Source organism: Colletotrichum graminicola, assembly GCF_000149035.1.
Source record: "Colletotrichum graminicola M1.001 genomic scaffold supercont1.7, whole genome shotgun sequence".
Taxonomy (NCBI): domain Eukaryota; kingdom Fungi; phylum Ascomycota; class Sordariomycetes; order Glomerellales; family Glomerellaceae; genus Colletotrichum; species Colletotrichum graminicola.
The window spans coordinates 287,216-309,907 of NW_007361011.1; the positions used below are offsets into that span (position 1 = coordinate 287,216).

Sequence of the window (22,692 nt, forward strand, 5' to 3'; positions counted from 1 at the left end):
ACTCAGTCCGTGGGAACCGTGTTTGTGGTCCAGCCCAGATTCGCACGATTCCTCTCCAGCACCACCGGCTACTCAGCGACTGGCTTTTCCACGACAACCTCACCCATTATCAGCGGCACGGAGACCATCGGCATGGTCATTTACTACACACCTTTCGACGCGGTGTCGTCAAGTTCGACTTCCTCCAACATCTTGCCTAGCTCAGAAGCCACGACAACGCCATCTCCGGCCTCATCCGCAGCGTTCGCCACGCTTATCAGCACTTACTCCGGCTCTACTCCGACGACCACGACCATTGCTCCCACCGGAACCGACACCCAGGGCACCGTTATCATCTTGGTACCAAGCTCGACTGGTGGGTCTACTACGGCACCGGCTGATGCATCTACCGCTGTCTCGACCGCTGGGCCTGCCGTGACCTCAACGGCAAATGTCGGCTTTGCGACGCTCATCAGCACCTACGGAGGCTCGGTGACTTCGATCTCGACGCTCCTCTCTCCGGGGGCCACTCAGGGTACTCTTATCGTCCTGGTTCCGAGCAGTTCCGTCGGCGCCGGAGTATCGTCCGCTGCAAGCCCAACAGGCGTCACAAGCCCAACAAGCGTTACGGACCCCGGCAGCGCTCCGTCTGCGGGTTTGGCGATTATTACCTCTACTTACGGGGGCTCTGTCATCTCGACGTCGACCATTCTTCCTTCGGGATCGGGTACCCAAGGCACCCTTGTTGTCCTGGTTCCGAGCAGTTCTGCCAGCGCCGGCGCTTCCCCTGTTACAAGCTCAGGCAGCGTTCCGTCTGCGGTTTTGGCAATCATTACCTCCACTTATGGGGGCTCTGTCATTTCGACCTCGACCATTTTGCCCTCAGGGTCAGATACTCAGGGCACCCTTGTGGTCCTGGTTCCGAGCAGTTCCGCTGGCGCGTCGACCGTCACAAGCCCGACCATCGCCCCGTCCGCGGCTTTTGCGACTCTTACCTCCAGCTACGGGGGCTCTGTTACTTCGTTCCAGACCCTACTGCCCTCTGGCAACGATGTAACCGGCACCGTTGTTGTTCTCGTTCCGAGCAACGCGTTGGCGTCTCCTGCCATTACCCCAAGCGCTACTATCGTCACGATCACGTCGACATACGGCGGATCCGTCATCTCGACGGCCATCACGTCGCCGGCTAGCCCCGGGGACCCCGCAACTGCCGTGGTCTATGTTCCTAGCAGTATCATTTCTTCGGCCCCTGTCGCGAATAACCTACTCACGACTCTGGTATCCACGTACTCTGGCCTGGTCCCATTGACGAGCACACTGGCCCCGGTCAACGCGAACGACGTAACAACCGTCGTTGTTCTACTCCCAAGCTCGACTGACGCAGCCACCGGGGTGACGCCCTCTGGAACCACTTCGGCGTTGGCCGCTGGCCTCTACACGAGCACGTACGGTGGCTCGGTCACGTTGACGTCCGTTGTCCCCAGTGGCCCCTCGGGCGAGCCTGGTATCACCGTCATCTATGTTCCTAGCAGCACGGTTGCTCCGACTGCAACGATTACTGACTTGCCTGCTGGTGGGCTGTTCACGAGCTTCTACGACGGCTCAGTCACCTTCACTTCCACTTTGCCTTCCGGATTGGCCGGCGGATCGGGAGCCACGATTGTCTACATCCCTACCATCACTGCGGCGCCCTCTCCCACCGCCACCGATGTGGGCGGTTTATTCACAAGCTTCTACGGCGGCTCTGTCACTTCCACCTCTGTCTTATCAACGGGGCTCCTGGGTCAGCCTGGAGCTACGATCATCTATATCCCGAGCCCTTCTGCCACTTCGGCTTTACAGAATGTCTTGACCAGCACATACGGAGGATCAATCACGTTTACTTCTGTTATTCCCACTGGTTCTCTTGGAGAACCTGAACAGACGGTCGTTTTCGTCCCAAGCCCAACTGGCGCTGTGGTGTCACCCTCAGCAGTACTTCCCAACATCTTGACCAGCACATACGGAGGCTCTGTCACGTTGACTTCTGTTATTCCTAGTGGCTCCCTAGGACAGCCCGAACAGACGGTTGTTTTTGTCCCAAGCCAAACTGGCGCTGTGGTGTCACCCTCAGCAGCGTTGCCCAACATCTTGACCAGCACATACGGAGGATCAATCACGCTTACTTCTGTTATTCCCACTGGTTCTTTAGGCGATTCTGGACAGACAGTAGTGTTTGTTCCAAGCCCCACGGGTGTGATTGCATCCCCGTCAGCAGCGCTGCCCAACGTTCTGACCAGCACATACGGAGGATCTGTTACCTTTACTTCTGTCATCCCTACTGGTTCTCTAGGTGAACCTGAGCAGACTGTGGTGTTTGTTCCAAGTCTCACAGACGCAGTGGCATCGCCGTCAGAGGTGCTTCCCAACATTCTCACTAGCACTTACGATGGATCCGTTACACTTACTTCGATTATTGCTACTGGTTCTCTCGGCGAACCTGGACAGACTGTGGTGTTTGTTCCAAGTCCCACAGGCGCAGTGGTATCGCCATCAGGGGCGCTTCCCAACATTCTCACCAGCACATACGGAGGATCTGTTACCTTTACTTCTGTCATCCCTACTGGTTCTCTAGGCGAACCTGAGCAGACTGTGGTGTTTGTTCCAAGTCCCACAGGCGCAGTGATATCGCCATCAGGGGCGCTTCCCAACATTCTCACTAGCACATACGACGGATCTGTCACGTTTACTTCTATTATTCCTACCGGTTCCTTGGGTGAGCCTGAGCGGACTGTAGTGTATGTTCCAACGGCCTCCCGAATCTTGTCGTTCGCCACCATCACCGGCACTTACAGTGGTTTGGTTCCTACGGCGACCACCATCTTGCCTACTGGCACTGACGACCTTGGCACCGTGATCATTCTCCAGCCCGCCTCTGCTGCCAGTGCTCTTCCTGGTCTCTTCATCACCGCTACTAGCGGATATTCTGGCTTGACGACGGCGACATCGACCATCTTGCCCACCGGCACGGAGTCGATTGGCGCCGTCATCATCCTGGTTCCCACGAATACGGCCTCCGTCAGCTTCGTGACCGTTACCAGCGCGTACTCAGGCGTGATACCATCCGCGACCACCGTCTTCCCAACTGGAAGCGATACCGTCGGCATCGTCGTCCTCCTCGAGCCCATCTCGTCCGCGGACATTTCCTTCACCACCATCACCAGCCCGTACACCGGCTTATCGGCCTTGACTTCCACCATCTTGCCGTCAGTCTCTGGGCAGCCGGGCACAGTGGTCGTGTTGCAGCCCATCCAGTCCACCGCGGCATCCGACGCCAGCCTATTCACTACCGTCACCAGCGGATATGCTGGCCCGGTCGTTGCCACGTCCACGATCCTGCCTACGGGCGCCGGCGCCATTGGCACTGTTGTTATTCTGGAGCCAACAGGTTCTGCGGCGTCCAGCGTCACGGTATCGTACACGACCATCATCAGCACTTACGCCGGGTCTCTGCTGGCGACGTCGACTCAGGCACCCTCCGGCGCCGATACTGTCGGAACGGTCGTCCTGCTCGTCCCGGCTTCGAGCGTCTCTATCCCAGGGGTCTCGTCGTATACCACTATCACCAGCACCTACACCGGCGCGGTGCTTTCCATCTCAACAGCCGCGCCCTCGGGTGCTGACACTGTTGGTACCGTCATCATTTTCGAGCCTTCTTCTACGGCATCCTCACAGCTGCTGCCCACCGACCTCACTCCAAGTTCGAGCGCCGGTTCGGGTGCTGGTTCAAGTGCTGGCATCCTGCCCGCCATCTTCACCACTGTCACAAGCGGATATGCTGGCTCTGTTACTCAGACAACGACGCTTCTTCCTGATCCTAGCGATATCGCCAGCATCGGCACCGTGGTTGTTCAGGTTCCTCAGTCAGTACTGTCACCCGCGCTAAGTTCGAGTGCTGGAGTCCTGCCAGGCATCTTTACGACTGTCACAAGCGGATATGCTGGCTCTATCACTCAGACAACGACACTTCTCCCTGATCCTAGCGATATAGCCAGCATTGGCACCGTGGTTGTGCAGGTTCCTCAGTCACTTACTGATCTCACTCAAAGTTCGAGCGCCGGTTCGGGTGCCGGTTCAAGTGCTGGTATCCTGCCCGCCATCTTCACAACTATCACAAGCGGATATACTGGCTCTATTACTCAGACAACAACAATTCTCCCTGACCCTAGCGATATCTCAAGCATCGGCACTGTTGTTGTCCAGGTTCCCCAGTCAGCGATTGATAGCAACACACCGTCACTCACCGACCTCACGCCAAGTTCGAGCGGTGGTTTAAGTGGTAGCATCCTGCCCGCCACCTTCACTACTGTCACAAGTGGATATGCTGGCTCTGTTACTCAGACAACAACACTTCTCCCTGACCCTAGCGATATTGTAAGCATTGGCACTGTTGTTGTCCAGGTTCCCCAGTCAGCGATTGATAGCAACACACCGTCACTCACCGACCTCACGCCAAGTTCGAGCGCTGGTTCAAGTGCTGGCATCCTGCCCGCCACCTTCACTACTGTCACAAGTGGATATGCTGGCTCTGTTACTCAGATAACAACACTTCTCCCTGATCCTAGCGATATCTCAAGTATTGGCACTGTTGTTGTTCAGGTTCCTGAGTCGGCACTGTCACTCACCAACCTCACGCCAAGTTTGAGCGCTGGTTTGAGTGCTGGCGTCCTGCCTGGCATCTTTACCACTGTCACAAGTGCATACACTGGCTCTGTTATTCAGACAACAACGCTTCTACCTGATCCTAGTGATATCGCAAGTATCGGCACCGTGGTTGTCCAGGTTCCCGAGTCGGCACTGTCACAAACCGACGCCACGGGATTGTCGAGTCGATCCTACACCACTATCTTCAGCACTGGAACCGGAGCTGAAGCTGCCACGAGGACGATTGAACCGTTCAGCGGCGACCCCATTGGCCTTGGCACTGTCATTGTCAATCTTCCCAACGTCCTGGCAACGTCGAGCCCGGCGAATAGCGTCAGCATCGTCTACACTACCATCGTCAGCTTCTTCTCTGGCTCTATCCCCGAGACGACCACGCTTGACCCCGCGATCGGAGACAGCACTGGTACGGTTATTATTCAAGTTCCTCTCACCGCCTCTTCCAGCATCCCTTACACCACCATCACCAGTGGGTTCACCGGGCTGGTCCCCCAAACCACGACCATTGCCCCTGGCGCTCCTGGAGACTTGGGAACTGTACTTGTTCAGGTCCCCTCAAGCTTAATCGACGTACAAGCCGCCTCTTACGTGACGGTCACGAGCAGTGGCTTCACCGGCCTTGTTCCCTTGACGACCACGATCCCGCCGGTCAACAGCGGAGAGCCTGGCACCGTCGTCGTGCAAGTGCCCGATCCAACCCTGGCCAGCGGCATCCTGTACACGACTGTCACGAGTGGCTATGATGGCTCCACCACCCTTACCTCGAGCCTCCCGCTGGGGACTGTCGGCGGATCTCCGGTGCAGACGGTTCTTGTGCAAGTCCCTACCGCCTCTGTTGCGAACGGCATCTTGTTTACCACCGTCACCAGCGGCTACGCCGGGTCCGTCACTCAGACCACGAGCCTGCCCCTGGGCACTGTCGACGGTTCTCCGGTTCAAACGGTTCTCGTCCAAGTTCCGAGTGCCACGAGCGCTCTGGACGGTCAGTATACGACTCTGACCAGCGGCTACCCTGGGTCAGTCGTCACAACACAGACAGGCATCCTCACGGGCGCCGATGGCTTGGTCACCGTCCTCGTCTTGTCGCCAACCGCCATCTCCTCGCCGATTGCCACCAGTAGCCCTGGGTTCTTCGTTACCATCACCTCTGGGTATGGCGGGTCCATCATTGCCACTTCTACGGGCTCGGTTACCGGGGTTGACGGCCTCGTAACTGTAGTCGTTCAGACCCCCACCGCGACAGTTCTGCCCGGTCTTTCTTATACCACCGTGACCAGCGGATACGACGGATCGGTCGTCCAGACTCTGATCGGGTCATCCACCGGTATCGACGGTCTGGCTACTGTTGTTGTCCAGACACCCACTGCAAGCATTTCTTCACCCTCATCAGCTTCGCCTTCAACCATACCTGGTCTCTCATATACTACTGTGACAAGCGGATATGATGGGTCAGTCGTGCAGACTCTGATCGGGTCATCTACAGGCACCGACGGGCTGGCTACTGTTATTGTCCAGACACCTACTGCAAGCATTTCTTCACCCTCATCAGCTTCGCCTTCAACCATACCTGGTCTCTCATATACTACTGTGACAAGCGGATATGATGGGTCAGTAGTGCAGACTCTTATCGGATCATCTACAGGTATCGACGGGCTGGCTACGGTGGTTATTCAGACTCCTACTGCTGCCACCCTTTCGCCATCACCAGCTTCGCCGTCATCAATCCCTGGTCTTGCGTATACCACAGTAACGAGTGGCTATGACGGATCAGTGGTTCAGACTCTCACCGGATCGTCTACTGGAATTGATGGGTTGGCTACTGTTGTCATTCAAACACCGACCGCGACAGGATTGCCTGGCCTCGCGTATACAACAGTCACAAGTGGTTACAGTGGATCAGTGGTCCAGACTATCATCGGATCATCTACCGGAATTGATGGACTGGCTACCGTTGTTATCCAGACGCCCACCGAAAGCATCACTTCGCCCTCATCCATTCCCGGCCTTTCGTACACCACAGTTACGAGTGGTTACGACGGATCGGTCGTCCAGACTCTCGTTGGATCCTCGACTGGTATTGATGGACTAGCCACTGTTGTTATCCAGACCCCAACTTCAACAGTCCTGCCTGGCCTCTTATACACCACCGTCACAAGCGGCTACGATGGGTCAGTTGTGCAGACTCTTACTGAATCTATAACCGGCATCGACGGACTAGCTACTGTTGTCATCCAGACTCCCACCGCAAGCATCACTTCGCCCTCGTCTGTTTCTGGCATTTCGTACACCACAGTTACGAGTGGTTACGACGGAGCGGTCGTCCAGACTCTCGTTGGATCCTCGACTGGTATTGATGGACTAGCCACTGTTGTTATCCAGACCCCAACTTCAACAGTCCTGCCTGGCCTCTTATACACCACCGTCACAAGCGGCTACGATGGGTCAGTTGTGCAGACTCTTACTGAATCTATAACCGGCATCGACGGGCTAGCTACTGTTCTCATCCAGACTCCCACCGCAAGCATCACTTCGCCCTCGTCTGTTTCTGGCATTTCGTACACCACCGTTACAAGCGGGTACGATGGATCACTCGTTCAGACGCTTACTGGATCCTTAACCGGGATTGACGGGCTGGCAACGGTCATTGTGCAGACACCTACTGCAGGAATTACTTCGCCCTCGTCTACCTCTGGTGTCTCTTATACAACAGTCACAAGTGGCTACGATGGTTCCGTTCTCCAGACGATTATCGGCACTGTCACTGGCCTTGATGGCCTGGCTACGGTTGTTATCCAGACTCCCACCGCAAGCATATCTTCACCATCATCTGTCCCTGATGTCTCGTATACAACAGTTACAAGTGGTTATGACGGGTCTTTGCTTCAAACACTTATCGGTACTGCCACTGGTCCCGGCGGTTTGGCCACGGTTGTTGTTCAGGTACCCACTGCAACTCCCACCGAAAGCACCCCTTCGGCTTCATCTGTCTCTGGTATCTCGTATACGACAATTACAAGTGGCTATGATGGTTCCGTTCTCCAGACACTTGTCGGCACTGCCACTGGTCTGGACGGCTTGGCCACGGTTGTAATCCAGACCCCCACCTCGGGCATTTCCTCGCCTTCAGCTGTCTCTAGTCTCTCTTACACAACCGTCACAAGTGGCTACGGTGGCTCTTTACTCCAGACACTTATCGGCACCGCCACGGGCGCCGATGGTCTTGCAACTGTCGTCGTACAGACACCGAGCACAGTCCCAGGTGTATCGTACACCACTGTCACCTCCGGGTATGACGGCTCTTTGCTTCAAACGCTCATTGGAACTGCAACTGGACTTGACGGTCTGGCTACAGTTGTTGTACAAACACCCACTGCGGCCACTTCTCTGCCATCGTCAACCGTTCCTGGTCTATCGTACACCACTGTTACCTCTGGGTATGACGGCTCTTTGCTTCAAACGCTCATTGGAACTGCAACTGGACTTGACGGTCTGGCTACAGTTGTTGTACAAACACCCACTGCGGCCACTTCTCTGCCATCGTCAACCGTTCCTGGTCTATCGTACACCACTGTCACCTCCGGGTATGACGGCTCTTTGCTTCAAACGCTCATTGGCACCGCAACTGGTCTTGATGGCCTTGCCACGGTGCTCATTCAAACACCCACGGCAGCCATCACCTCGCCGACGACGACTGTCTCTGGCCTACCATATACCACAGTTACCAGTGGATATGGCGGATCGCTTCTCCAGACTCTTATCGGCACGGCCACTGGAGCAGACGGCCTCGCAACTGTGTTGGTCCAAGTACCAACTTCCTCGGTCGTTTCTGTCCCCTCCGTCACGGCGCCGCTGTCCTACACCACGGTCACCAGCGGGTATGACGGATCGTTGCTCCAGACCTTGCTCGGCACCGTCACCGGAGCAGACGGGCTTGCCACAGCCGTTGTTCAAGTTCCGACCGGCTCAACTACCGTTGTGCCTTCGGCATCCACGACGCTCCCAAATCTTTCATACACAACTGTTACGAGTGGTTACAGCGGAAGCCTCCTCCAGACACTTATTGGAACCGCGACCGGTCCAGACGGGCTGGCCACGGTTGTCATCCAAACTCCCACGTCGGCGGCCACTTCTGCAACTTCGGTCACGCAGTCTATCATCTCGTACATCACAGTCACGACCACCTACGATGGTTCAGTCACCCTGTCGCAGACCGTTGCGCCAGCTGCCTCTGGTCTCCCTGGTACCATTTTTGTTCAGATCCCGACCAATGTTGCTTCAAGCACGCCCTCGCTCAGCATCTCGGATGGTACCACCTATACGACTATCACCACGTTCGTCACGGCATCCACGACTCAGATCTCGACGCTTGCTCCATCCGGCAATGCCAATCTTGTGACTGTGCTCGTTGCCGTTCCCCGAGTCCTCAGGTTTGCCACGGTTGGTGTCCCGGGTCTTTCAGTCACGGCCACCACGACCCTGCCTGTTGAGCCCGATGGCGTTCAGACTGTCCTAATCCAAGTTCCTACGTCCGTCATATCGTCTTCACCTGGAGCCAGCGGTATCACCACCGTCTTCAGCACATACCCCGGCTCGGTCACTCTGACATCAACCGGCAGCCCAATCCAGCCAGGAGATCTGACTACAGTTCTTGTCCAGGTGCCTGCCGCCTTGGCCCAGATCACCACCACGCGTTTCGGTGCACCCTCCGCGGGCACTACTACAATCCCTGCTTTGAGCAGCGGCCTGCCGGCGACGGTTGTCATCGATGTTCCCGGCGTCTTCTCGACGGTCACCAGTGGATACTCCGGTCTTCTTCCGACGACCACGACCGTGTTGCCTACGGATCCCAACGGCATTGGCCTGGTCATAATCCAGACTCCTACCGTTGGCTCTCTGTCCGGCACTCCGTCTACCGTCTTTACGACCGTCCCGGCCACGGGATCTATCCCGACCACAGCGACGGTTACTGGCGCAGACGGAGTTGTTTCCGTCATTGTGCAGACTCCCGTCTCTAGCATTCTGAGGTCCACTGTCTTCACCACAGTTCCTGGCACCGGCCTTCTGCCCCAGACCACGACCGTCACCGGCGCCGATGGTGTTGTATCTGTTATCTTACAGACTCCCGCCACTTCCGGACAGGCACTATCGACCATCTTCACTACAGCCCCTGGTACTGGCCTCCTACCCCAGACTACGACTGTTACTGGAGCCGATGGCATTGTCTCTGTCATCCTACAGACTCCTACTACATCTGGACAGGTACTTTCAACTGTCTTTACTACGGTTCCTGGCACCGGTCTCCTTCCCCAGGCTACAACAGTCACCGGAGCGGATGGTGTGGTGTCTGTTATTCTCGAGACCCCGACTTCCAGCACCAGCGCTTCTGGAGGTGTAACCTCAAGCACCGCTGGAGCACCGACTACGGTTTTCACAACAGTTCCTGGGTCCGCCGCTCTACCGGCAACTACAACAGTCACCGGCCTGGATGGCGTCGTTTCCGTCATCTACCTCGAGCCGACATCTTCTGGCCAGAGTTCCGTCGCGCTCACCACCGTCTTCACAACAGTGCCCGGTACCGGAGCCCTCCCGGTGACTTCCATCATCACCGGAGCCAACGGAGTGGTGTCAGTCATCGTATCAGAGCCCACCTCCAGCCTACTGGCAGGCTCCTTCACCACCATCACCACTGGTGGGCCGGTCGCCGCAACGAGCACGATTCTCCCTGCGATCATCGGCGGAGTTGGCACTGTCATTGTGCAGACGCCGACGATCTCGGCAAGCCCCGGCGGATTCGTCACCGTCACATCTGGTGGCCCGGTCGCGTCGACCTTTACCCTCTCAGCGGCCGACTCTGCCGGCGTCCAGACGGTTGTCATCCAGACTCCTACCGTTAGCCCCACCGCTTCATCAGCATCGGTCTCGAGTCGCGGCATCACCACGGTCACATCTACTTACGGTGGAAGCATTCGCTTCACAACGTCCATCGATGTCAACATTAGTGCAGACGTGTCTGTCATCGTCTTCGTGCCTTCCACCGAGGCCGGTGCCACGACAACGGCTTCCAGCGGCAGCTCGTACACCACCGTGACCACTGGTGTTCCTGGCACTTTCACTGGAACGCAGACGACGACGCTTCCTCCTGGGCCTGACGGATACGCGACGGTACTTGAGCAGACTGCCGACCCCGATGCCACTTCCAGTCCCGATGCCACCTCCAGTCCCGATGCCACCTCCAGCCCCAGCGCTGTCTCGTACACAACCATCGCAACTGGAATCATTGGAAGCTTTGTTGGTCTTCAGACCACAACCTTGCCGGCAGGACCCAACGGTTTGGCTACCGTCCTTGTCCAAAGTGCCGTTCCTTCTCAGAGCGTCTCGTTCACCACCATCTTGTCCGGAGTGCCTGGAACCTTTATTGGAACTCAAGCAACAACTTTGCCCGCGGGTACCAATGGCATCGTGACTGTCCTCCTCCAGACTGCTCTGCCAACCGCAAGCCCGGTCTCGTACACGACGATTGCCTCTGGAGTTCCTGGTACTTTTGCCGGGCTTCAGACAACTACCCTGCCAGCTGGCCCTGATGGCATCGCGACAGTCCTTGTACAGAGTGCTCTGCCAACCGCAAGCCCAACTTCCTATACGACAATCTTCTCAGGAGTGCCTGGGACGTTCGTCGGGTCTCAGACGACTACATTGCCTGCCGGCCTTGATGGTATTGCTACGGTTGTTGTTCAAAGTGCTCTTCCTACATCGGGAGTTTCCTACACTACAGTATTCTCTGGTGTGCCTGGCACTTTCATCGGACCTCAGACCACTACTTTGCCCGCCGGCCCCAACGGTCTTATCACGGTCCTTGTCCAGAGCGCTCTGCCAACCGCAAGCCCAACTTCCTATACAACAATCTTCTCAGGAGTGCCTGGAACATTTGCCGGCCCTCAGACTACCACCCTACCAGCTGGCCTTGATGGCATCGCTACGGTTGTTGTTCAAAGTGCACTACCTACATCCGGCGTCTCTTATACAACAGTTTTCTCCGGGGTCCCAGGGACTTTCATTGGGCCTCAAACCACGACTTTGCCTGCTGGCCCTGACGGCCTTGTCACTGTTGTTGTTCAGAGCGCCCTTCCAACATCTGGTGTCTCTTACACGACATTGTTCTCTGGGGTACCTGGCACCTTCATCGGATCTCAAACCACGACTCTGCCTGCTGGCCCTGACGGATTGGCTACTGTGCTTGTTCAAAGCGCGATTCCGACGTCTGGCGTTTCTTTCACAACTGTGTTTTCTCCGGTCTCCGGCACCTTCGTTGGTCCTCAAACCAGAACCTTGCCTGCTGGTCCGGACGGACTTGTCACTGTGCTTGTTCAAAGCGCAATCCCAACGTCCGGCGTCTCGTACACGACTCTCCTTACAGGTGTTCCTGGAAACTTCCCTGGGCTGCTTACCAGTACCCTCCCAGCTGGACCAGACGGAATCGCGACGGTGCTTATTCAGAGTGCCCTCCCTACTACAAGCCCAGCCGCATTCACCACTATCGTCACTGGTATCCCTGGCACCTTCATCGGAGCTCAGACGACTACTCTACCAGTTGGAAGCAATGGTGTCGCTACCATTTTGATCCAGACCGCTTTGCCAACCGCGAGTCCAACTTCATACACCACCATCTTCAGCGGTATTCCTGGCTTGCTCGGACCACAGACGAGCACTCTTCCAGCCGGAAGCAATGGCGTTGCCACTGTTGTCATCCAGACCGCTTTGCCAACCGCAAGCCCGACTTCGTACACCACAATCTTCAGCGGTATTCCGGGCTTGCTTGGGCCACAGACAACCACTTTACCAGTTGGCCCTGACGGGGTTGCAACTGTTCTTATCCAGACCTCCTTGCCAACTGCAAGTGCAACATCGTATACCACCTTATTCAGTGGTGTTCCCGGTCTGCTCGGGCCGCAAACGAGCACTTTACCGGCCGGGCCGGATGGAGTCGCGACTGTCCTTATCCAGTCTGCTCTGCCAACAGCCAGTCCAACTTCGTATACTACTTTATTTAGTGGCATCCCAGGTCTAGTTGCGTCGCGGACGAGCACCTTGCCAGTTGGCCTAGACGGCCTTGGAACTGTCCTCATCGAGACTCCTCTGCCAAGCACCAGCCCGACGTTGTTCACGACTCTCTTCACCGGAATCCCTGGCACCTTCATTGGGTCCTTAACAAGTACGCTTCCCGCTGGTCCTAACGGAATCGCCACTGTGATCGTTCAGACTGCTTTGCCAACAGCAAGCCCGACGTCATATACCACCTTGTTCAGTGGCATTCCGGGTACCTTTATCGGATCACAGATTACAACCTTGCCTGCTGGACCAGACGGAATCGCAACGGTCCTTGTGCAAACTGCTCTACCAACCGCTCTCCCGTCATCTTACACAACAGTGATAAGCGGAGTTCCTGGCACATTCCTTGGTAGCCAGACAACAACTCTCCCAGCTGGCCTTGATGGTATCGCTACTGTTGTTATCCAAACCGCATTGTCTACAGCATCCCCCGCATCATACACCACGCTCTTGACTGGCATCGCAGGGACATTCTTAGGCTTACAGACATCCACCTTGCCAGTCGGTCCCAACGGCATCGCCACTGTTCTCATCCAGAGTGCCCTACCTACAGTAAGCCCAACGTCTTATACCACTTTGTTCACTGGCATCCTAGGGAACTTCTTGGGCTTGCAGACATCCACCTTGCCGGTCGGTCCCAACGGCATCGCAACTGTTCTCATCCAGAGTGCCCTACCTACAGCAAGCCTAACGTCTTATACCACTTTGTTCACTGGCATCCCAGGGAACTTCTTGGGCTTGCAGACATCCACCTTGCCGGTCGGTCTCAACGGCATCGCAACTGTTCTTGTCCAAAGTGCCCTACCCACGGCCAGCCCGACATCATATACCACCTTGGTCACTGGTATTCCGGGCACATTCCTCGGCTTGCAAACATCAACGCTGCCTGCTGGGATCAATGGCATCGCAACTGTTCTCATCCAGAGTGCCCTACCTACAGCAAGCCCGACGTCTTATACCACTTTGTTCACTGGCATCCCAGGGAACTTCTTGGGCTTGCAGACATCCACCTTGCCGGTCGGTTCCAACGGCATCGCAACTGTTCTTGTCCAAAGTGCCCTACCCACGGCCAGCCCTACCTCGTATACCACTTTAGTCACTGGTATCCCAGGCACATTCATCGGCTCGCTAACTTCAACGCTGCCTGCCGGTCTCAATGGGGTTGCGACTGTTCTTATTCAAACAGCGCTTCCAACCTCAAGTCCTGTGGCGTATACAACCCTGCTTACCGGGATCCCAGGATCGTTCTTGGGCTCACAAACAACTACGCTACCAGCTGGTGCGGATGGCTTGGCAACCGTTCTTATTCAGACTGCCCTCCCAACAGCAAGTCCCACCTCATATATCACGATTCTTACTGGGGTGCCCGGAACTTTCGCTGGCACTCAAGCTACAACACTCCCCGTGGGAACCGATGGCATCGCCACGGTCATCTTCCAGACGGCTGTTCCAACGCCAACTTCAAGCAGCTCTGGTGTCGCATATACTACCATTTTGACTGGAGTTATCGGCTCCTTCGTTGGCACTCAGACGACCACTCTGCCCATCGTCGGCGGCACTGTTGGCACTGTTCTCTTGGAGACTGCTCTGGCCTCGCCCAGCCCCGTTGTCTCTTACACGACGATTTTGACCGGTATCCCGGGATCGTTCATTGGCACACAGGCAACCACACTCCCGATAAGCGTCGGCAGCATCGGCACGGTTCTTCTACAGACCGCTATTCCTACAGCAACTCCCAGCGTCAGCGTCAGCATCACCTACATCACCATTGTCACTGGTGTCTTTGGTACTTTTGCCGGAACTCAGACGAGCACTTTGCCCATATCTTCCATCCCAGGGTTCGGGCTCGGCAATACGGCCACAGTCCTTCTGCAGACTGCAATTCCCCCAACGAGCGCCATTTCATATACCACCGTTGTTTCTGGTATCGTTGGAAGCTTTACCGGAACGCGGGCCACGACCCTTCCGGGCGTTGGCCCCGATGGCTTGGCTACCGTGCTTCTCGAGACGGCCATTCCCGCGGCAGCTTCATACACAACTCTGGTCACCGGCATTCCGGGCTCTTTCATCGGCACTCAGACCACGACCCTGCCGGGCACTGGAGCTGACGGCCTCGGGACGGTTCTCTTACAGACAGCGCTTCCCACAGCCACAGCAGCCTCATACACAACCATCGTTAGCGGCATTTTGGGCAGTTTTACTGGTACTCAAACCACAACCTTGCCAGGAACTGGCATTAATGGTCTTGGTACGGTCGTCTTGCAGACGGCTATTCCCACGACTACTGCGGCTTCCTACACAACCATTGTTACTGGTATCATTGGGAACTTTGTTGGAACGCAGACAACTACTCTACCTGGAACCGGTATCAACGGCCTCGAGACCGTTCTTTTGCAGACGGCACTTCCAGCAGCTACGTCCTATACAACAATCTTCAGTGGTATCGTTGGAAACTTCCCTGGCACTCAAACAACCACCCTACCCGGTACTGGGATCAACGGCATTGGAACCGTTCTTTTGCAGACGGCACTTCCAGCGGCTACATCGTACACTACCGTTTTCAGTGGCATCGTCGGCAGCTTCATTGGAACCCAAACGACAACCCTGCCCGGCACCGGAGCCGATGGTCTTGGTACCGTCGTTTTGCAGACCCCCATACCTACCACGAGCCTTTCGTTCACGACTCAAATCACTGGTATCGCTGGTAACTTCGTCGGTACTCAAACCACCACGCTGCCTGTCGTTGGCTCTGGAAATGTGGCAACTGTCCTCCTCCAGACTGCCCTTCCTATTGCTTCATACACGACACTTTTGACAGGAGTCCCCGGATCTTTCATCGGCACCCAGACATCCACATTGCCTGTTGTTGGAAGCGGTGGAGTGGTCACTGTCCTTCTCCAGACTGCCCTTCCTGTTGTTTCCTACACGACTCTTTTGACCGGAGTCCCTGGATCCTTCGTTGGCACACGGACGTCCACTTTGCCCGTCATTGGAAGCGGTGGAGTGGCCACCGTTTTGCTTGAAACTGCCGTTCCTGATGTTTCGTACACAACGTTATTGACGGGCATTCCTGGAAACTTCGTTGGAACTTTGGCGACCACACTGCCGGTCATCGGCACTGGCAACGTTGCCACGGTTCTGCTCCAGACGGCTCTGCCTTCCGCCACCAGCTCATCGTCGGTCCCGTCAGTCACTGTTATCAACACTTCGTACGTGACTATCGTCACCGGAGTCTTTGGCAGTTTTGCTGGGACCCAAACGACTACTCTGCCGGCTGCCATCACCAACCCAGGGCTGGTCACCGTGCTTCTGCAGACGGCAATCTCAAGCTCCGGGTCGACGTTGTACACAACGCTTCTTACTGGCATCAACGGAACCAACTTCCCCGGAACGAGGACAACCACTCTTCCGGTCATCGGAACTATCGGTACAGTTCTTTTGGAGACTGCCATCCCTGATGCTCCAGTCACTTCCTACACGACCATTCTCACTGGTCTCACTGGCGTGAGCTTCCCTGGGACGAGGGCGACAACTCTTCCGGTCATTGGAACTATCGGTACAGTCCTTTTGGAGACTGCCATCCCTGATGCTCCAGTCACTTCCTACACGACCATTCTCACTGGTCTCACTGGCGTGAGCTTCCCTGGGACGAGGGCGACAACTCTTCCGGTCATTGGAACTATCGGTACAGTCCTTTTGGAGACTGCCATCCCTGATGCTCCAGTCACTTCCTACACAACCATTCTCACTGGTCTCAGTGGCGTAAGCTTCCCTGGTACAAGGGCAACAACTCTCCCAGTGATTGGCACTATCGGAACTGTTCTTCTCGAGACCGCCATCCCCGATGCCCCAGTCACCTCTTATGTCACAATCCCGACTGGTATTCTCGGTGCCAGCTTCCTTGGAACCCAGCTTTCAACGCTGCCGGTTTCGGGCACTATTGGAACTGTTTTGCAGCAGACCGCCATTCCCAACCCAGTTACGTCGTATGTCACAATTCCAACTGGTATTTTGGGGGCATCGTTCCTCGGAACCCAGTTCTCGACTTTGCCAGTTGTCGGTACTGTTGGTACTGTATTGCAACAGACTGCTATTCCCAATCCAGTTACGTCGTACGTTACAATCCCGACTGGTATCTTAGGAGCGTCGTTCCTCGGAACCCAGTTCTCAACTCTGCCAGTCGTCGGCACCATCGGCACCGTGCTACAGCAGACCGCCATTCCCAACCCAGTAACGTCGTATGTCACGATCCCAACTGGTATACTCGGGGCATCGTTCCTCGGCACCCAGTTTTCGACTTTGCCAGTTGTCGGTACTGTTGGTACTGTATTGCAACAGACTGCTATTCCAAACCCAGTTACATCGTATGTCACGATTCCGACTGGCATCCTCGGGGCATCATTCATCGGCACCCAGTTCTCAACTCTACCAGTCGTCGGCACCATCGGCACCGTTCTGCAGCAGACCGCCATCCCCAACCCCGTCACCTCCTACACAACCATCTTCAGCGGAGTCCAGGGAGCAAGCTTCCTTGGAAGTCAAATCTCTACTCTCCCTGTCGTTGGCACAATCGGAACCGTGTTGGTCCAGACGGCAATCCCCAACCCAGTTACCTCATATACAACAATTCTTACGGGGGTCAGCGGCGTCTTTGCCGGGACACGGGCGACCACACTACCTGTGTCCGGCACCATCGGAACCGTGCTTCTGGAGACGGCTTTGCCAGAAGTACCAGCCACTTCGTACACCACAGTTCTCACCGGTGTGCAAGGGACATTCCTCGGCCTGCAGACCACGACTCTGCCGGTCGCGGGCACGCTCGGAACCGTCCTGGTTCAGTCGGCTTTGCCTCTTGTTACCTCGTACACCACTGTGTTCAGCGGTGTCACCGGCCTCGCTGGCCCGCTTACATCCACACTCCCGGTGACCGGCACTGTCGGAACCGTTGTTATCGAGACGGCCCTTCCAGTCATCACTTCATACACCACTATCTTCAGTGGTATTCCTGGTCTGGCTGGGCCCGTCACGAGCACGATACCGGCCGTGGGAGGGGGAAACCTCGCAACCGTTCTTGTCCAGACTGCTCTGCCCCTCGTCACCTCATACACCACAGTATTCAGTGGTGTCACTGGCCTGGCTGCCCCTCTCACTTCTACGCTTCCAGTCAGCGGTACAGTTGGGACCGTGGTTGTTCAGACTGCCCTTCCCGTTGTTACATCTTACACCACAATCTTCAGTGGCGTTACAGGCCTTACTGGGCCTGTCACAAGCACAATCCCGGCTGTCAGTGGAAATCTTGCGACTGTTGTCATTCAGACTGCTCTCCCGGTTGTCACTTCGTACACTACTGTCTTCAGTGGTGTTACTGGTCTTTCTGGACCTGTTACAAGCACGATACCGGTCGTGGGAGGAGGAAATGTCGCAACAGTCCTTGTCCAGACTGCCCTTCCCATCGGTACATCATACACTACCGTCTTCCAAGGCGTTACTGGTCTTACTGGACCAGTCACAAGCACGATACCGGCTGTCAGTGGGAATCTTGCGACTGTTGTCATTCAGACTGCCCTTCCCATCGTTACATCATACACCACCGTCTTCCAAGGCATCGCTGGTCTTACTGGACCAGTCACCAGTACAATCCCGGCAGTCGGAGGTGGAAACCTCGCAACTGTCCTTGTCCAAACCGCCCTGCCCGTCATCACCTCATACACCACTGTCTTCAGTGGCGTTACTGGTTTACTGAACCCATTGACAAGCACAATTCCCGGAAGCGGAAGCATTGCCACTGTTGTCATCCAGACTGCTCTCCCTGTTGCGACATCGTATACAACAATCTTCCAAGGCGTGACTGGTCTTACCGGACCAGTCACCAGTACGATCCCCGCTGTCGGAGGAGGAAATCTTGCGACTGTTGTTGTCCAGACTGCTCTTCCGGTCATAACATCTTACACGACTGTCTTCAATGGTGTTACTGGCCTACTGAATCCCATAACCAGTACTATACCTGGGGTTGGCAGCATTGCCACAGTTGTGATCCAGACGGCCTTGCCTGTTGCCACGTCTTACACAACTGTCTTCAGCGGTGTTACTGGTCTACTCAACCCAGTGACGAGCACCATATCTGGGGCTGGCAGCGTTGCCACAGTCGTCATCCAGACAGCCCTTCCAGTCGTAACCTCCTACACAACGGTTTTCAGTGGTGTTGCCGGCTTACTAAACCCTGTCACAAGCACTATTCCTGGAGCCGGCAGTATCGCAACTGTGGTTATCCAGACGGCTTTGCCTGTTGTAACCTCATATACCACAGTCTTCAGCGGCGTTGCTGGACTTGCGGCACCTGTCACAAGCACTATTCCTGGAGCCGGCAGTATCGCAACTGTGGTCATCCAAACTGCTCTGCCCGTTGTTACGTCATATATCACAGTCTTCAGCGGCGTTGCTGGACTTGCGGCACCTGTCACAAGTACTATCCCTGGTGTAGGCAGCGTTGCAACTGTGGTAATCCAGACGGCCTTGCCTGTTGTCACCTCGTATATAACAGTGTTCAGCGGCGTGACAGGTCTCGCTGCGCCAGTCACAAGCACCGTCCCTGGCGCCGGCAGCATCGTGACTGTGGTTGTCCAGACGGCTTTGCCTGTTCTAAACCCCGTCTACACGACCATCCCCACTGGAGTCACGGGCGCCTTTGCCGGAGTTTCGTTCGTCACCCTCTCTGGTTCCGGAGTCACCAGGACAGTCCTCGCTCAAACAGCTCTGCCATCAAGTACGTCGTACACCACCGTTACGACTGGCGTCGTTGGCACATTTACCGGAACTCGGGTCACCACCGCCGGAAACACGGTCTTCCAGGAGACGGCCTTCCCGCGCAGCACACAGACGTATCAGCCCTCGGGATGTATCCCGACGCCGTCCGCCGCTGCCTCTACGGGCGGTGTCTGTCTTTCGAACCCTACTTTGCCATCTGCGTGCTCGACACTTACTGGGACCCTCTTCGGCTACAGCCAAGCCGCTTTGGACGCCTGCAGAATCGCTCTGGGAACGACCGCCAATTTCCCTGGCGTCGATACCTGTCTCCCACTCAGCCTACTTGGTAACCTCTTGGGATTCAACCATGCCCAGTGTCTTACAGCCGCCTTGAACAAGGTGTGTATCCCGAGACTTCCCACCGCTTGCGCCGGCCTCGCCACGGCTGTCGGGCAGGATGTTATCACAGCCAATGTCAAGCTTTGTTCCCAGGCCCTCGGTGCCTTCAACCAGACCGTAGGCATTGTGTCCAAGACGGCGTCAGGTGCCTTGGGCTGTACAAGCACCGTCTTCACCAGTGGCCTCGCCGCTCTCAACTGCTTCGAAAGCAGGCTCGCCCTGCCAGTCAACTCGACGGCCGCCGGGCTTACGAACGCAGTCCTTTGTCCTACGCCAGGCAAGGCTTGTGGTCAAGCTCCCGCGGCTTGCGGCTCGCTCCTCGACATCACGCTGGACACGACCCAGATTGGGGCCGCGCTCAATACTTGCCAGCTCGAACTCAACAATCTACTCTCATCTTTAGGACAAACAGTAACCAACACCGTGGGTGTATTAGGTTGTACACTTGGTGATGTTGTCGGTCTTGTGGGCAACCTCCTTGGACAAAAGACACAATCGTACGCCCAGTGTATACAACAGCAGGCTGCGGCAAGCTGCATCACCACACTGCCCGACACTTGTCTCAAACTGGGAGTCAATGCAAGCAACGGCATAAATGTTGGCCTCGTCAGCTCGGCAGACCTGCTGAGTTGTGTCACCAGTCTCGGCCCGCTCCTGGCCAACGGCGCCGCCCTCCAGTGTCTGAGCCTGTCACTGACGGGAGACGCCATCGTAAACTGTTTGAACTTGCGCCTGTTCGGCATCGCCGAGGTCAACGTCACAGTTTAATCCATCTTCTGACTCAAAACCCCTCTTTTATTTTCTTTTGATCTGTGTTTTTTTCTTTTCTTCTTCTTTTACCCGGATGTCACGTTGTTGAGCGAAAATGAAATTGTTGGATACGGTTATAATCTCACCTCTATCCATTCCTTGGTCGGAGACCCGCTGGCTTATTATGCGCGAGGCGCACCGTGGGCTGTTTCTATTGCAAACACAAGACTGGTAATCATGTAATACATAATAATATCAATATACCTTCCTTTGTTCAATTCATTCCATTTCATTCCAGGTTGAGAGCTCAATGGTTAACTGATGACGCCTGCACATTGGTCCTTGAATCGTGTGCTCTCTCTCCCCTGACGATGACCAACCAGAAACGCCACCTTTTTTTTTCTTTTTTTTTTTCCCGGCGGCCCGATCTCATCTCTTACCAGGGGGTTGAACACGGGGCCGTAAAGCCCTGATGTAAATCCGGGTGCTGACCCCCAGTATGAGTTTCCCCTTGCTGCCAACACACCACCACCCGACGGCTCAGGGAGGGTGACACAAATGCAGGGTTTAATGAGGGCCGTTTTCGCTTTTCACTGCTACCTATACGTACAATGGACTGAGTCTACGCTTACATACGGCTCGATGGCCCAAGGAACCCTGGTTTGCTTGCGGGGGTTTCTGACAGAAGGATTTCCTTCGCCATATAAACTAATGCAGCAAGCAACCGGTTGTTTGTTTCTTTTGAGATACGATGGCGCTGCCCATTTTGTTTTGAGACACTAGGCCGGCCGGCTGCTGGCTGAGCTCAGCAAACGATGCATCATTCATATCCCGTGGTTAATATGTGTTCTTAGGAAATGCCCACTCCCCCCCCCCCCCTCCCTTGCACTGCTTACCTTTCGCTCCTTTGCTTGCTTTCGTTCCAATCGGATGAACTACTGTTTCCGACAAGGGCGAAATCCCCATCTTGTTGCGTCCGCTCACTTTCGGTATCCTGACTTCATCTGATCGCTCATCCGGGGGGAGGGTTCCGTAGACGGCCGCGATCAACGATCGCTCGCTCGCATCCGAGCATCTCCCCGCCCCGATCCCCCTTCCTCGGTCGCTACGAACACATCCTATTTTACCATGCTCCCGTTCTCGAACCAGCGTCGTCACTCCCAGGATGATGCCGGCGAGCCCGACCCCGAAGCGGACCAGCTCATCCCCACGCGGAAACGCCGGCACCGCGTCCGCGTTCAAGGCCGACTCGCCGTCGTCCGTAGCGTGTCCATAGCGAACCTGCGGCCCGCAGCGTCTGTGGCCCCGGCGCTCCCATCCCCGGTCGTGGCAGCAGCGAGCGCGACGACGACCCCGGCGACGACGCCCCGGTTCGAGTCAGGCGTCGCCGGCAGCACGGACGCGTCGCCCCTGCGGAGGAGGAAAAGCCTCGACGACGCGAGCAGCGACTGCACCGACGAGGAGGACGACGCGAAGGAAACGGCGGTGCGGGACCGCCAGTTCAGGGGGTACGGAATCGGGGGCGCCGGGAATATCAGTGAGTTCTTTTTCTTGCCCCGTTTTCCCCTGGGCTCCGGCGGCAGCAGCAGCATCGAACCAGAGACTGACCGACGGTGTGCTTGTCGCAGGACGTCCAACCGAAGTCTACGGTTCGACCAAACCCAGGTCGTCACTATCGAGGTTTTCCCCCTTTAGCCCGTCCGGCTCGGCGGACGAGACGGAAAAGAAACAATGGAGCTTCAAGGAATTATTCGCCCGGACAGGCGGGCGCAAAGGAAAAGGGGTCTATTGATCCCCGGTCCGCCCAGCACTCTTACTCGATTGCGACGGCTACAGGCGGCATCACCGCGATTCTTGAACGCGCCGCTGACGTTATGGAATGGCGTTTTTGTTATGGTGGGGAAGATATCAACATTATTGGAGCATCAAGCGTCAAGCACCAAACTAGTCCGACTCGGTTCTTGGGGTGATAGTGTGACGACCGCCAGGGGAACGAACCATGATTAGTATCTA

General features: G+C 56.0%; 1 protein-coding gene across 1 annotated transcript; it reads left to right on the plus strand.

Moving 5' to 3' along the window:
- Window positions 1–132: 132 nt before the first annotated feature.
- GLRG_01757 (UbiD family decarboxylase) lies at window positions 133–20,697 on the plus strand (the record flags this gene model as incomplete). Its single annotated transcript, XM_008093091.1, has 2 exons — window positions 133–6,128; window positions 6,573–20,697. The coding sequence occupies 2 exons, from the start codon at window positions 133–135 to the stop codon at window positions 20,695–20,697; spliced, it is 20,121 nt and encodes a 6,706-aa protein (XP_008091282.1).
- Between the last annotated feature and the right edge of the window lie 1,995 nt (window positions 20,698–22,692).